This window comes from Haemaphysalis longicornis, unplaced genomic scaffold (genome assembly GCF_048455015.1).
Source record: "Haemaphysalis longicornis isolate Haplotype H1 unplaced genomic scaffold, Haemaphysalis longicornis Haplotype H1 scaffold_3, whole genome shotgun sequence".
Lineage (NCBI taxonomy): Eukaryota > Metazoa > Arthropoda > Arachnida > Ixodida > Ixodidae > Haemaphysalis > Haemaphysalis longicornis.
The window spans coordinates 71,004,285-71,022,018 of NW_027526335.1; the positions used below are offsets into that span (position 1 = coordinate 71,004,285).

The 17,734-nt window shown below is 44.8% G+C and overlaps 1 protein-coding gene across 1 annotated transcript in view; it reads left to right on the plus strand.

Moving 5' to 3' along the window:
- The window catches only part of LOC144174607 (guanylate cyclase soluble subunit beta-1-like), a 198,738-nt gene that overhangs the window by 159,015 nt on the left and 21,989 nt on the right, over positions 1-17,734 (plus strand). Inside the window, exons 3-6 of the mRNA XM_077703381.1 lie at positions 13,224-13,327; positions 14,488-14,716; positions 15,173-15,326; positions 16,274-16,453. Of these exons, the coding sequence (XP_077559507.1) occupies positions 13,224-13,327; positions 14,488-14,716; positions 15,173-15,326; positions 16,274-16,453 (667 nt within the window). The remainder of the gene's footprint in view (positions 1-13,223; positions 13,328-14,487; positions 14,717-15,172; positions 15,327-16,273; positions 16,454-17,734) is intronic.

Below are 17,734 nucleotides of genomic sequence, written 5' to 3' on the forward strand. Positions count from 1 at the left end.
ATAGGTGGGATAAACCGCACAGCGCCATCACAAAAGACCAGCGACGACGACGACGACGACGAAGAAAGTGCTGGCGAACCCTACGCAGTCTGTCTGATCGCCGCCATGTAAATACTGTAAATAGATTGTTCACCGTCCTTATTGTTCGCCTCATCTGCTCTGCCACCACGTTACGTTTGGTGGACTGTGCGGGTTCGTCTTCCCCGTCCTGGCCCCAGCTTCGCACCTCATCGGCATTGGTGGACTCATCGAGGGTGAGTAAAGCGTGTCGCACAGCCCCAGCCCCACCACTACATGCACTCGACAACATCCCCCCGCCCCGTGTTCCCAGCCCGTGACGAGCCGATCCAGAGCTGCCAAGACCCGACGTGTGACCACACGACGACGACGTGTCCCCAGCCCTGTGGTCCGACGTGGTTACAAGCCCTCACCGGTTAATCGTTGCTTTCCGGACGTAGCTGCTGCAGGACATTGCTCACCAAACCCATCACTTACATCCATGTTGCCAAGAGCTTCTTCACTCTATATTCTCATCACATTGTTCATATTCACCGAGCTCATCATCCTGCTGCGGCCTCGACGGGACAGTCGCCTTCAAGAAGAGGGTTATGTTGCCCCATCAAAGAAGACAAAGATGGCAGCCGTGTGTAGCGTCACGCACAAGCATCTGCGACGACGACGCTCGGTGGGACACGCTGTTTGGGTTGCATTTTGCCACATTGCTCATCGGCACCAACATCTACATCGCACCGCAGCTTCGACCGGGATGGTCGCCCTCGAACGGGGGGTAATGTTACGGGACACATAGGTGGGACAAACCCACCAGCAACGACGACGACGAAGAAACTGCTGGCGGACCCTGCGCTGGCTGTCTGATCGCTGCCTCGTAAATACTATAAATACAGTGTTCACCTTCCTCATTGTTCATTTCATCTGCTCTGCCACCACGTTAATATATATATATATATATATATATATATATATATATATATATATATATATATATATATATATATATATATATATATATATATATATATATATATATATATATATATATATTATATATATATATATATATATATATATATATATATATATATATATATATATATATATATATATATATATATATATATATATATATATATATATATATATATATATATATATATATATATATATATATATATATATATATATATATATATATATATATATATATATATATATACGTATATAAATATATATATATATATATATATAGAGAGAGAGAGAGAGAGAGAGAGAGAGAGAGTGTTCAACTTGAATTGAGAACGACTCAGCGGGCAATGGAGCGGAAGATGATAGGTGTAACTTTAAGGGACAAGAAGAGAACGGAGTGGGTCAGGGAAGAAACGCGTGTTAAGGACATATTAGTAGAAAGTAAGAAGATGGACGTGGGGGGGGGGGCATGTAATGCGAAGGCAAGATAACTGTTGGTCATTAAGGGCAACAGAGTGGGTGCCTAGAGAAGGCAAGCGTTGAAGGGGGCTGCAGAAAGTTAGATGGGCAGATGAGATCAAGAGGTTTGCGGGGATAAATTGGTCGCACTTAGCACAGTACCGGGGTAATTGGAGATCAAAGGGAGAGGCCTTTGCCCTGCAGTGGGCGTAGATAGGCTGGTTATGACTTGATTTGCTGGTGGTCTTGACTTCTAGCATGCGTAATCATGTAAACGGCAATTAAACTTCGCCGTTTGCTATCTCGGACTACGGATGCACTAGAAGAATTCTGCCAATTGAAACTGCAAAGAAGCACCATTGCGTCTAACTTTCCAATATAAACATGCCTTGTTACTGGAGCCACTAAAAAGTTATTTTTCAATTTTAGTTAATTAAGCCACCTACATAAATAATTGCCTCCTAATTAGGTGTCCCCCTGGGCGCCTAACTTCACTGTAGAGGTGGTCTTCGTGTAATTCTAAGCGCCTATTTTTAAAAAACCTGTCGACTAAACTTTGGTCACCCTGTATATATAGATACATACGGCAGAGGTTGATACAAGGGCTGGTAAAAGATACCGTAGAAGAAGAAGAAGAACGCGTAACAAACTCACTTTTTTGACGTTTCGTCTTGGGAAGCCTTCGTCAGAATACAACCTAAGTGCACGAGCGCAAGCTTGTAAGGGCCCAAGGGCCAATCATAGCAAAGAGGATTACTCGTGCTGCGCGGTACGTCATAGCAACAAATGATCAATCTTTAAGAATGATGTGCAATGCAGTATCAAATAAAAACAGAAGTTCATAGTGACATGTCATTCGTAGCTGCAGTAAGCTTTAAAGAAACGAAATTTTAAACAAAGGGTGCCGTACAACAATACCACCTTACATTTACAGTGTAGATGGAAAGACATTGCAACAACCACATACGAACAATGTGTCACTATTAAACACTGCGAGAAGGGGCCAAAAAAAACTGCTAGTGGAGTGTAAACATTAAAAATGTACTAGTAAAAAAAACTGCCGCCACGCGCTCATTCTCACACATAAATGAAGATATGAACGTTCACACAGACGACTATGAGAGCACCAAAATGGCAATTGTTCCAATGTTTTCGTTTGAGCCTGATGCCATGGATTTGAATGTGTGAATAAGATGGACTCTCTGACTTATCTATCATAGTGTGAACGGAAATAGGATTCAAGGATTGCCACTTCAATTTTATCAAATGAGTGGCCAGCCACGTTTATATGGTCGGATAACGGCAGATGGGGCAGTGGCGTAATCTGTGACTTATGATTGTTGAAGCGAAGACTCTCTCTCTGTCTCTCTCTGTCTCTCTCTCTCTCTCTCTCTCTCTCTCTATATATATATATATATATATATATATATATATATATATATATAGAGAGAGAGAGAGAGAGAGAGAGAGAGAGGAGAGAGGGAGGTATCCAACACGTGCCATCTTATGCGGAACGTTTTCGGCGTATTTGCAAAATGAACCAATTCTAGGGCACTCGCTTTTTCGAGTTTATTCCCATATGTATCACTACACAGAAATGTGTATATTTCTGTGCAAACATGGCCACCACGATGTCTGAACAAAGCTAGAAATTTTCCCCTGCGTGGTCTTGGGGACCCGTTATCTTCCGGAAAACGACGGTGCAGTTCCTGGACCACGAGCCGAGTTCGAAGACACGGCAGGGTAGGTGTGATTACCGGTATACGTTGAGAGTATTCGCGTATAGCAGCAGCACATGGGTGGAATATCGCTGCTCGGCGGCTCTCCATTTTCCGGTTCGAGGCCCCAGATCATTGGCTTTTCCCCTCGGCGACGGTGCATCCAAAAGAAAGCAAACAGAGCGCCCATAAAGAAAAGTGGTATCGAAGTCGGGACAATGACGGAAGTACGACTAGCGGGGCGGTCGTGATTATCTGTCCTCGTGTGCCGAAGCAGGGCTCGAATACCGACGAGGTACAGCGTCGTCAGTGGCGAGAGACAACGATGTGAGGACGCTCCACTGGAGCGTTTCATGCCCGGTAGACGATTCGCTATTCCGTATACTGGATCTACGGTGATTATCTTTGCTTCGACCTCATACTTCTCTTTGTCACTGTTTACTCGTTTAGACAAGAGCCGCACCGGGGGGTTCATGTCTGGTTAAGTATAACGCCCTGCGTCAGTTCCTTGCTTCTATAATGGAAGCCAGTACCGGTTACTCATATTGCCTTGAAATTGTATTGTGCCATAACTACCCATCCATAATTTGTCCATTAGTTAAACTTTATTATTCTTTAGTTTATCAATTTTTTTGAGCCTGAAGGTATTTATGCGTGCATTTTAACGCACATTTACTTGATCATTCGTCAACATATTTACATGTACTTGCTTACATTTACTTACTTTACTTGCTTCTGGGCAATCTAAGCACACAGTGCTTACATTGCCCAGAAAATTAATTCTGTACAGAAGACTGATAACCGAATGAATGAATGAATGAATGAATGAATGAATGAATGAATGAATGAATGAATGAATGAATGAATGAATGAATGAATGAATGAATGAATGAATGAATGAATGAATGAATGAATGAAAGGACTCAGCAGTTTCGTTATTGAAGGCATCTGTGAACAGGCCCGAAATAATATACGTGCTTACAAAACACATCTCGACTTGGTAGCGCTAGACACCACCATCGACAACTGAGGCTCTCAGCCAAATTGAAGTGACGTTCCCGCGGGATTACAAGGCTTTTATCTGGACTAGTTGGTGCATGAGTTTGGGTTTCAAAGGAGTGCTTCAAAGGAAAACCCAAATTTTATGCATTAAGTTTGGTGCAAATGCTCGATGTAAATGACTTGAGGGAATATAACTCGGAACTTAATTATATATCAATGTTACCTTCGGTCGGCATACTTGACTTAAACAGTTTTCGGTGGGGTGTTAAGCCGACGGAGCCGGTGAGTGTTCCCAGCCGTAGTAAAGAAACTGCTTTATTTTTCCGAAGTGGTGCGCGCCGTAAACTCGGTGAAAGTTGGTTGACTTACCTCTCCTAGGTGGTCAAAACCGCGCATTTCTACCGAATACAACATTGCCACATCAAGTGCCGTCATAGCCCATTTCTCCATACTTCGCGCTTCTTTAGCATATTTCACAAAATTGTTCGCATATCAGCGCTCAGCGAAGAAAGTGTGAGTTTTTAATGCACGCGCTGCCTCCGCCCACGCATGTCGTCGTCTAGAACGAACGGTGTAAAAAAAGGGTGCCTGTGGAGAGAGCGAGAAGAAACTGTACTCTGGCGACTCAAGTCGTACCCCTGAAGTACACGACGAAGAAAGGTAGACGAGGCTAGAGGTCGAAAAGGTAGGCAGTGCACAAACCCGCGGCCGCCTGATATCAGACCCGGCGGACAGCCTCGAAAGCAGAGTCTGCGCAGTGCCGCGGCCCTCAGGGGTTACCATATTCAATATGCGTGTGGTCATCGCTAACTTGATAGAGGAGCCGAGAGGTGGCGGTGGTCCTCGCGTACGTGACTGAATAAGCGGTGATCACAGAAAACGCTACGAAGGGGGCAGGCGAACGAACACGCGCGCAGGCCAGCGTCGAAGGGTCAGCGCCGTAAATGACCTGCGTGTTCCAGCGCCATCCTTCACTCATTGCGCTCCAGTGGCACCGGTCTGATTGCGTCGTGATCGTCTGGCGAGTAATTCCGGTTGCCGGTCGAGGTTTCAAGTGGAAGTGATTTTTTGTGTGGTTTCCGTCAGTCCTCTCTTATTTTTTCCCTCTCCAACGGTAAACTAGGCAAAATGTCGGCCTTGCCTTCTAGTTTTGTTGCTCCCGAGGTCGGCCTCCCGCTATTCACTCATTTTTGGCGCCGCCAAGCTGTGTCTCTTATTTCCGCCGTACCGGAGGGTGGACCTACTGACCCAATTTGGGCGCCAAATTATCTATTGTAGTGCCGTGCCTGCCTTACCTGCTTTCGATTAATGTTGGACACATTATCGACGCACGTGTCGAAGAACTGGGTGTGTGTGTGTGTGCGGCTCCGCTACGAAATGTCAGTGAAACGCCGCTTCTGCTTCCACTTACAAGGTTTTGTGAGAGGCGAGCTGAAAACGTAGCTGCTCCTGAAGAGAGCGATTCTTTTATGTGAGACACCCGAGTAAATAAGGGGAAAGTTACTGAAGGGAATTTGAACCTAGAAGAATTTTTTTGTGGATGTTGTTACCTTAAAAGAGTGGCGAATACTTTTGACCAGAAAAAAATGATGTAGGCTTAAGACAAAACAATTTACTAATCCACCTTTATCTAATAGAAATGCTACGCATTCTTTGAAACTTCGATAGTTTGCAGAGTAATGTTCTTTACTTGGTTTAAAAACCTAGTAAAACATAAATAAATTTTACTTTCCCTTTGTCATGTACAACGCTTTCCGAGCTAAACTAACAGGACGTAATACGAAGGTATGTAAGCAGACCAATGGTTACTGGTAACATCATAATTTACCCTAACCTCACCTAATTTGAGGAATGCCCGATCTGATTTGAAGGTTATGTTTAATCACCGTTGATCAAGATATCCGAAGTACCTGAGTAATCATCGTACCTAAATAATCAACACCAAGTGCAGCATGCACTTGGCGTTGATTAACTTGTAACGGAGAGTGATCTTATAACGCCTTCCACTAGGTTGCGAAATAATGGGTCTACAGATATATGTGACAAGCAAGTACTGCACGTTAAGCACGTTATTGATTTAATTTATTATTGCCTGGTACACATATTTAATATTTGCTTAGCATCTGGAACGCTTCCTCGTAACATGCTGCGTACAAAAATTGCAGCCATATATAAAAAGGGGGCAAAAATAACTTATAGACTTGTCGCCCGATTTCTATTCTTCCCATTTTTTAAGTATTCCGAAAAGTGATTCTTAAGCGAGTGAATTCTTTCAAATAACGTTATGATATTATAACGCACGCCCAATGTGGCCTACCCAAAAATATGTAGACAGAATTGGCATAAAAAAATAATTCATACTTCAAAACTGTGATGATGAAAACATTGTGCTTGGCATCTTTCTCAATTTCACAATATTATTCGACTTAATGAATCATGACATACTACTATGAAATCACGGCGTTATGGAATAAGAGGAAGAGCAGGTCACTGATATCCTCTTACCTGCAACATCGGTAAGAGTACGTGGAAATCAGTGGACAGCCATCCGTGTTAAAACGAATAACAGCAGGTGTCCCGAAATGGAGTATTTTGCTCCCTTTTCTGTTTGTCTTGTACAATGATGAAATCGTACATACTGATGACACTGCAACGTGCATCATATATGCAGATGACGCCTTTTTGTTTTGCTCGGGTCGCTCAGGAACAGGCCTTCCTTTAAGATGTAAAATTAAAAAAATTTTGGAACGGAACAACATTTAAAGGAGCCATGAAGACAAAATACAAGTTTCTTTTATTCGAAAGATTTCGTGTTTTATAGTGCCCCCAGCACTTGTCCGGATACAAACGATGCTTTATTCACTGAGAAATTAATCAATATCAGTTCAAATTTTGATTTTCCCGCTAAATCGTGTGTTTTCGTGGTCAGCAATGACATCACAAGAACCGACCGTTCTGCAGCCTAGGATGCCTTGATTCACGCCTCCGCCGTTAAGGGTGGAGACACATATACGCTGGCGCCGCAATTTTGGGTCACTCTATCACCGCCGAAGCAAGTCATTGTATCAAAACCGCGCAAAAATTATCACGGCAACGTGGTTTACTGGCAAAATTCGAATCATCTTATCTGTTTCGGGTTGCTGGGTATCGTGGGAAACAAAAAGAACAACGCTTTGAGCACGTTGACCCATTTGCGGCGGCACGGCAGCGTTCGAAGGGTATCTCCACCCTCTACGGCAGTGCTGAAATCAAGGTACCCTACTGCGGGCGTTTGTTTACGTAATTGAACCTTGATGCCCCACCATACCGTAGGGAGCCGTTTTCGGCCTTTGGTTTGTTTTTGACCGTATTTAAACCTGGCTTGTTTTTGTTCTGGGAGAAAATATTCGTGAAGCATAATGCTCGCTCGGTAAATATGGTCACGTAAGACACCGTTGGTGGCCTCAACAGGCCAGTGTCGTCTGAGGCAATCCCAAAGCCCCGCAGTGCTGTGCAGTTAAACGAAGCATAGTGCGCGCAGTACAAACAGCAGTACGCATCCGGGATTCCATGTTTACATGTGCTTTCGTAACTTCCACTGTTTGTCCCACCAACCTCATTGCTTTGAAAAGAATGTGCCTTAAATGTAAGCACAAATAGCTCGTTCTGCAAGCTTTTAAGCTCAGCCTACTTTGAGTTCGCTTTTGCCGGCCTCCGCCAATCGCAGAGCAGGCTGGTATGACATCATAGGTTCAGTAGCGGGGAATAAGCGAGTGGGTCGCATGGGCATTCCCTTTTTTCCTAGTTATATAGGTTATTTGAGCGAAGTTTGCGTCAAAACTGGTGTCAGTATGATTTTAATGAGGCCGTCTTTTGAATGAACCACACTTGTGTTTTATCTTCATGGCCCCTTTAAAGAAATTCGGTGCTATTCGAGACATATACCGGGAGAGTTTAATTGTTAAACCCTATCCACCTTTCCTGCACAGCGTACTGCGTACTTTGTACTAGAAGTGTCCAATAGGACGCTAAAGCGCCTGTTCCGCTCTATAGCGCCACTTTTGAAGCTTCCTTACACGCGCGTCGCCCATACGGTGGATAAATAAACAAAATACTCAACCCGCGCTGCCACAGAAGATCGCGTTCTAGTAAAAACAACGAAAGATTCACACCTGAAGTGTGGAAAGCCGAGAGGCAATCATGGACCGTCCTTGTCATTTCATTGCCAAATGAGTGGTCTGTGTTGGCATTGCTTCGTCGACGGTTTGCTTGCGCAAATATCATAACCCCCCGACATGTGGCCGCTTCACCTCTCGGCTGCAGGTAAAAAGAGACTAGTGTCGAGTTTGACAAAATACCAATGCATTTCTAGGCCCATGAGGAAGCAGGGGATGCAGAATATTTTTGTAACCCCTTACGCCGTGCCACGTGCTGAGGCAGTTTGCCAAGTGATGTGACAGTGTTTTATCAATCCGGCCAGTGAAAGCACGTGCAGGTACATAAGCATACTGGTAATCCAAAAATATCTGAGATGACGAAAAATATAATTTTTCCTAATAAAAAGGGTGTTGTGTTTTGGTTCTAAAGGACAAAGTGCATGGTCAATAAATGCCTCTTCGGAACAAGTCAAATTGCCATACTCTTTGGCGTAGGTAAGAAGCAGTATGGAATCTCTTCCAGAGAGAGTTGTTAAAGGTACCCCGCGCGGGGATGGATAACATGCTGTTTCAAAACTTTCTTCCTTGCCTTATATATTTTTAAACAGGGGTAAAGCTATGCTCTTACCAACGTAAAGATGGACTATGCGCTTCTCGCTGATAATACGCCTTTCTTTTCGTGTGCAACAAGTATTTCCGAAATTGAGTAGTTCAAAAAATTTGTATAATATAGGGAAACGAAGAAGAATCATTTTAATACATTGAGTTCCAATCTGAAGGAGGGTTTAAAGTGGTCAGCGATCACCACTTGTTGTGCTGGCTTGCAAACCTGAATGACCCATCTGGACGCCATGTAAGATGGAGCCTCCGGTTGCAAGACTACGACATAACAGTAGTCTCCTACAAGTCCGCACGTAAGCACAGTGACGCTGACTACTTATCCCGGGCGCCCATCGATTCAGCGAGCTCAAAAGCCGACGGCGACTTTTTCTTAGTTTGGGCCGTTACAGATTCCAAAATGGCCTACCTCCAAGAAGCCAACCCTGAACTGCTTCTGGTTATACAGCATTTAGAAGGCCTCGACGTGCGTGTTCCACGTGCCTTTACTCGGAACATCTCGTCGTTCAGCCTTCAGAACAGCGTACGCTACAAACGGAATTTTTGGAATGCAAAGCACTCGTTTCTACTGGTCATACCAAAAGCCATGCAGCCCGACATTTCGCAAGCCTGTCACATGGAAACCTCGGCGGGGCATCTGGGTGTTAGCCGTACACTAGCGAGGATTCGTCTGAAGAAATATTGGCCTAAATTGTGGCAAACAGTTCAGTACTATGTAAAGACCTGCCGTGACTGCCAGGCAAGGAAGACTCCACCTTTGAAACCGGCAGTACTACTTCAACCGATAAAGTCACATAATGCGCCCTTTTAATAAGTCGACATGGACCTGCTGGGGCCATTTACAACGTCGACGAAGGGTAATCGACGGATCGTGGTAGCGACTGACTGTCTCACACGGTATTTGGAGGCAGGGGTGGCCTTACGAGCAACCTCGGCTGAGGTAGCAGAGTTTTCTTGTGCACAGAGTCGTTTTGCGACATGGAACATGACAGGTCGTCATAACAGACAGAGGTACAGCTTTCACAGCGGACCTCATGCAGTCCGTAATGATGCTCACGCACACCACCCACAGGCGGACTAGTGCGTACCGTCCACAGACCAACGGCTTGGCAGAGGGAATAAAGAGGACCCTCGCCGATATCATTTTAATGTGTTTTGATGTTGAGCACCAAACCTGGGGCAAAATTTTGCCGTACGCCACGTTCGCCTACAACACGGCAGTTGAGGATACCACAGCAATTACTCATTTCCAATTGGCTTAACGCCGCACCGTTACTACTACTTTAGATTCCATGCTACCACTTCATGAAGATGAAGAGAACTTGACGTTGGTAGTTTCGTGGAAAACCCAGAGGAAGCACCCGAGGTAGCGTGGAAGCGGATCCAACGCCAGCAGTGCGCCGATGCAGCTCTCAACAATGAGCAGACGCGGTTGCCTTTTTACGAGACCGGAGACGCGGTCTGTGTTTGGACACCAGTGCGCGCTCGCGGACGTTCGGAAAAACTACTCCATCGGTACTTCGACCCATATGAGGTCGCGCGATGCCGTAGTGACATAAATTACGACGTTATACCGGATGATAGGGCTTCTTCCTCACGACGCAGGACAACTTCCGAGGTCGTACACGTCGTGGAAATGAAGCCTTACTACGACAGAAACTGACCTCACTCTTTCAACACAAGCAAGACATTTCGGCTGACACCAAGACTGTGGTGCTACCAGCTTGACGGCAACTCACTGCGCGATCTTTTTCTGGCTATGATAATCTACAGCCACGGCCCATTGATTCAGCAACACCTCAGAAAGATGACTGCCAGAGCCGTCAATCCCACCATAGCACGAAACCAGATGCGTGTGTTCTGGCGCATGGAAGCGAAAGAAGAGGAAACTCGTGTGTGTGTCGCTCGGTTTGTCCTTCTCAATCAGGCTTCCAGACTATACCCCGATCTTTTAGGCACAATTATTGGCGATAATATTAGCCTTTAATAAACTACAGCACAGATTTGCGGGGGTGGTTATCCTTTCGGATTCTCTCTCCGTGTGCACTGCTCTAACAAATGATAAAGATTCTTCCATTCTCAGGTCATTATTCCGTTCATTCATTCCTTACCAGCTTCGCGAGATCCGGTTAGTGTGGGTCCCTGGTCACGCAGGGATAATCTTCAATGAACTGGCAGACCAATTAGCCAATTTGGCTCTTGGGGGTCCTGCCGTCTTGAATTGCCCAATTGACAGTTTTCTTTTGGGGGCGAGGTTCAGGCGCCTTCAAGTTTTACAAATTAATCGGCAAGATGCCCTTCGTTCGTGCTCCGACTATATTCACCTCTCCCACTTATGGAAGCCTAAATTCTGCGAATCTCGTAAATGTGAGGTCACAATCACAAAATTTCGCTGCAAAATCCCCCCTTTAAATTTTTATCTACACAAAGCTTGTCAGGCGTTATCTCCTCAATGCCCTTTCTGCAAGGCCCCCGTAACTATAGAACACTTTCTTTTAAATTGCCGCAGCTTTTCCTCAATGCGACGCCCACACCTTGAATACACGTTTAATAGGCTGAATCTCCCTTTATCTTTAACCGTTATTCTTTCCCAGGGTGCTTCCGTCATAGTATATTGCCACAGTGATGTTGTGATCGCCTTTCATTACTTTGCTGCGGCGACAGGCCGGATGCCCTTCTAGATAGCTATGTCTTCATTCTCAATTTTTTTTTCTGACAATGCTGTTCTATCCCAAGATTTCTTTTGCTACTCTCAATATTTTTCTCGTAGTTCATTTTTTTCTCTCTCTAAAATAATCCAGGACGCAGCCTAATTACTGCAGGCAGCTTCTTGGCCAATCCCCCGCGTGGGTACGCACCGTGACTTAAGGAACGAACCAACCAACCGGCATCGCCATTAGTCGTGTGATTTAGTCCGAATTGGGGTATTAAAGTAATTGCGTACGCGCAGCACACCTCAAGATTACGTTACACTATTTTTCATTGTTTGGCGGTGTTATGGAGGAGCATCAGCTCGATAATACAATCATCAATGGCCAGCGTTTCGTCCAGGTAGTCCCAAATCGGTTCTTTGACACCGCAGGCTAACATCAAATCCGGCGTGATGTCTCTAGACACACTATGTTCAATTCTAGTAGGGCCAAAAAAGACATTCGACAAATGTAGATTATTCTTTCGGATGACCTCGTATAGCTGCTCCCCTATCTTATCGGTTGGATACCCCAAGGTAGTATGGTGCGCGTTAAAGTCTCCTATTATTACAAGGGAATGACCTTTTGTACGTTGTTATGTTTTTTTAGTGTTTTGAAGAGGAAGTCGATCTCATCGAGTGGTGGAGATCGAGGACTGTGCATGTTGAGGATGAAGAGGCTCGCTCGAGTCCTCCTGGGTGGGATGAGTTCGACGAGTGTATAATCCAATGAGGTGGGACGGGAATGTGTTTGGGCTGTTTGGTTTGCCTGGATGAGGATAGCCCACCTTGCCTCGCAAGGTTCAGTGTATATCTGGTATTCCCTGAGCTGTACTTGATCTGTCTCTGTTTCTTGCAGTGCAATGACTTTCGTTGTTTGTTGAGATGCAAAGTGTGATAAAGAATGCTTCTTGGTGCAATACGAGTGGCACTTCCACTACGAGGTTGTAGTTAGCTCAACTCGGGCCCTTTAGGATTAGTTCCGTAACCTCTCACATGTAATTGGACACGCCTACACAGAAAATAAGGACGTAATGACAGTAGAAGCTGAAAGAAACCACACAAAGATAATCAGCAGGGTGGTGGCTTCTCCATACTGTACCTCATACCCAAAGAGCGGATGGGGGGCTTCTAATTTCGACAAGATTTATCGTAGTAGGAAATTGAACTTCCTATAAAACAAATTTTCGGGATGTGAAAGAATAAATAGGATTTGTGTTTGGACCTAAGAGGAAAATATAACCAGTGAGAAAAAAATAAGAATAGGAGGGAAACACAGAGGCCATGCACTGACACGTGCTACATAAAGAGCAGAACAAAGAAAGATGTACTGCGACCCAGGTTTAACCCCAGCAGAGGAGCCGGAAACCGAGGTGCGTATTCAATTTCCGGAAAAGGGCCTGCATGCTTGTACAACTTCGTATTTTGCACTCGAGAGTATATTCCCAGGTAAACGAGGTTGCCGTAACGGCAGGATATGTCGTCCTTACCACCGCACTTTGTTTGTTTTGTCTCTCTCGTTGCAAAGGTGGAGCACAAAAGAGCACACGCTACGTGCGGCGGAATTAGAATTTAACTTTGTAACGTGATTTATTTTGTTTCGCGGGAACTTCGCAGGCGGAAAAGCAAGATCCGGATGCACGGTGGCTCGTTCCTTATGCACCGAGTGTACGCAGACGACGTTACCTTCAAGCTTGTGCAATCGGCCTCCGAAGTACTGGGTGGGTACTTTCCTCCCTCAAAGCGAATGTGCTTGCAGGTTTCTTTGAACGGTGAAACTTGGCTGATTGCTCATTTCCTGGCACTAGCTGACCGCGTTATATTTTTTGGGGGTCATCGTCTTCTTAGAATCCAAGGATGACACTTATTTAAATACACACATATAGGAATGCGTTGAGGTTGGCGTGGCAGACGTAATAATAGGAATTATTTTGCAAGTGAATTTGTCTCTGTCTTTTTTTTTTCTTTATGTTCTAAAATATAAAGCAAGACATGAACGTTGAACGCCTGCCAAAATGGCCTGCCCCTGACGACCACTGTCCTGTAGGCCCAACCACCGTACGCATAAGGAACATGTAAATGTAGTTGCAGATATAGGGCGTTGCATTTAAAGGTGTCAAACACAATACGCAATTCCAAATTTGCACAAAACCCAGTTTTTAATGATTCGAACTATGACGTTCACAATATAAAAAAAGAATTTAAGAAACTTTCGAATTTTTTTTATTTATGCGAAATTAAGGGCGATTTTGGTACTGCTCAGGGCGTTAAAATATGCATTCAAATATTTTATACAATGTTTAATCGGTGAAGCGCCCGGCGTATCCGCCAACGCCACGGCGCAGCTTCAGATTCGACAAATAAATGGGGTCCACGCTGATTCTTACAAAACTCAGGCATACCGTTTTCTAGCGCGTAATGTGACACGGCGGATCACAATTTTCAACCAGGTCATGCTGCTCGCGTGTTATTCCTCAAATCTGATCGTCAGTCACGGTGCGTTATGAAAAATCCGAACCACGGGAACTTGTCATGGTGCAGTCACGAGCTCTAGATTATGTGAAAATAACGCCTCCTTTAATACCGTATTTCATCCTTTGTTTCTTTCCTACCACCTCCCTTACTTCTCTATCTTTTCATTTCCTTTTTTCTTGTGTTTTTCTTTTTGTCAGCACATTTTTTCTTTTCTTCTGTTTTTGGTCATTATTTCCGGTCTACTTGCTGACTGTTCTCTCTGTTGCACATTCACGAATGGAAGCAAGCCTAAATAAATTATTCATTAAAAGACTTATCTCTGGACCCTGTAAGTTACTTTCAGCATGCCCTCCCTATCATCTTCCACATCATTTTCACATGTCTTCCTCTTCCTCGTCCCTCGCAGAGATGACGCCGGACGCGTGCCTGGAGGCGTTGGGGTGTCACTTCCTGTACTTCTGCCAGCAGCACGGCTATGACCACATCCTGCGGGTGCTGGGCTCCAACCTGACCGACTTCCTGACCAACCTGGACAACCTGCACGACCACCTGGCCTCCACGTACCCGGGCATGAACGCGCCTTCCTTCAGAGTCTCTCCGGGACCCATGGGAAGTCTGCACCTGCACTACTGCAGGTACGCAACGCACCAAATGCGAAAACCTTCGTTTTCTATTCAGGTGTATCAGGAGAAACGGGTAAAACTGTGCGATTGTAAAAATACACTCCAACAGATATTTATAAGCAAGCTCAGTGAGTGGACTCTGATCCCGTTTGCTGAATAAAAGCAGACATCTCCAATTCGCCAAGAAGGGCAATACGGGGAATCTTTTTCGCCTTTAGGAAATATACTTCTTCGCAATGATTAATATCTTTGTTTACTTCATTTCGAGTATGAAAAAAAAATCGCCAGGATTTACTGCCACCAGGTACGCAAATATAGCGCTTAGTTACAATGCATGATTTCTTTAACGAAGACGGGTACAGTTGTTTCCCTGATTCGTTTCGGGGCCACGTTTTCCAGTTAAATTTACAGTGCTCCTCCTCCCTATCTCTCTCTTTTTTTCTCCGTCGATGTACACCCGACGAGCAGCGAGCGCAAGGGCCTGCACCCGATCGTCAAGGGCCTGGTGAAGGCCGTTGCGCGGGAGTTCTTCGACACCGAGGTGAACGTGAACACGTGCAAGGTTACAGACAAGGGGGACCGGGTCACCGTCCTCATGGAAGTGTCCGAGTGCCTACTACAAGTATGACCCTCCCCTCTCACCCCCCCCCCCCCCCCCCGGGGTTACAGCACGAGCCTAAAGTTTGACGGATTGCAGTGGGACCGCGTCGAAATGATGCGAAAATAAAAAAGGGGAGTTAACGTTGTTCATCATAGTAACATTTTTTTGCACCTCGCCACAAAAGCCCAGAGGGACTTCTTCTGCTGACAGCTACTTTCTCTCCCTGCTGCGATATTAAGCTACCCAACCTGCTGTAGCTTTTCCATAACCAGTCTTCGTAGCACGCAGGGCATCACAGCTTTATTCTTATGTAACGAGCGCACCACTGCTCGACGGTGCTTGGCAGTTATATACTTATGTGTCAGAATTGATGCTCGATTATTTAGCATTCTTTCCCCAAAGCAATGAAATATTCGCATTGTTGCAACTAATTCCATTGCATTCCGCACACTTTAACAAATTAATAGTTTACATCATAGCGGTGTAGCGGACCGCATTATTGACGCCGACAGCTGTGATTTCTTTGCAAAAACGTATTATATATCTTACTCGCACATAATCGTTGATGGCGTATACGGCGAGTATTTCCCAATGTGGTACCACTTCGGTGAAAAATATACATTTGTCGCTCAGACCCTACAAAAAATACATCGGTGTTAATTATAGCCCGAAAATGCGGCGAGTTTAGAACAGCATAGATTTGTCCTTGTCCGTGGTTTATCTTTGTCTGCCATTGTTTTGTCTTTGTCTGCCATTTTATTCTTTTAGTAATTCGTATGTGTTCACTCTGTTTAAATGCCATGTCTAGCAAACACCTCTTCGCAAAATGTTTTTTTTATTTGCTTTCGTTGATTTTGAAGCCGCACTCTATCATCCGTGGCTTATTGACGACGTACAGGTACACAAAACTTTTTTCACTTTACAGAACACACTTTCTGTTTTCCTCCTCTTTCTATCTGTATTCGCAGCTTGCCCCTATAGAAATCCCGGGTCTGATGCAAAAGAGATCATCCTTTACATCGGCCCACGTAACGGACCACCTCAGCCAAAGCCCGCAAGATTTGCCCGTAGACACAAAGACCTTCTGTGAAGCCTTCCCCTTTCACGTAATCTTCGACCGGGATTTCGTCATCCACCAGGCCGGAAAGGTACGTGTTCCAAGCGTGTCATGCCCAGTAGGCGTCTAGATCAGTCTGAGATCGGCTGGAAAAATTGCGTTTCCGCATTTGCGCAGTTCCCGTCATTCCACTAAAACTTTCATTTTGGTCGCAGTTTTGGTGTCCTTAAGAACTGGTAAACAGTTAAGCCAGAAAGAGTTTACCTGCAAAGTATTAAAAATAATGAATTCTTCAAGCAGCTACCTGCTTCATATTGCCTTAAGTAACAGCTGTGATCAAGCTTATTCTGCTATGAAAGCTGCTGAATTCATGTTGCGGATAAAAGGGAGTTCATTTTGAGAACAGAACTAAGTTTTCGAAAACATTTCACTCCCCCCCCCCCCGCCCTTTTCCTCCGCTCCACTCCTCCAGTGACGTCATTTGCAATGGCGTACATTCTTAATCCATCCTAATTCGAACTCAACCGGATAACATAGGGCCCCATGCACATTTTAAGCGCAGAGAATAAGCCTGACATCCATGCTCGGTGGTTCCACTATATTCGGGAGTTTACCACGCAAAGTGAATGTTCCGTTTTCACTCCGGTTTAGCGCTATGAAGCTCCGCGCCGAACTCACAACTTGGTGAACTGCTGCGAAAGTTTCGATAATATACGTCAACTTGATATTCCTAATAAAACTCTACATCTGATCAGCAAATAAAGTGTGACTGCTTCGTAGTTGCGTCAGGTCGCATCGCCAGAAACAAAGGGCCAACCAGAGGCGACAGGAATGCGCTGTTTCATCGCCTCATGTCGTTCCGTTGTTTTTCATGGCGTGTGGCGCAAAATCGAGTTTATTTAAACAAGCAACAGCACCCCCGTAGTTACCTACTGGACGAGTCGCCAGGAAAGAAAATATATGTTTAGTAGCTGCACTAGTTTTACCGTGCCCGTACATTTAAAACAAAATAATGGATACTTGCATATGTCTGAAGAATGATTATGCTAATTGGTCCCACCCAGGCCTTATCACGCAACTCAGCAAGTATTGAATTTTGCAAGTTCCAAAATTGTTCAGAAACACCCAGGAAGTTTTCTGTACACGTTTGTGAATCTATATTGAGACGATTGAAAAACGAGGTGACATAACACTACTGATACCCTAAAAAACAACCAGATATGGTCTGTTGGTCATTGCAAGGAGGAGCTGAAACCGCCATAGCGGAACGAATGGTGGACTGCATGCGAGCGCATGGATCATTACAAGCTTGCACCCGTAAAACAGTTTGCTCAGTTTGGTACACGACAAAAATATTGAACCAACGCGAATA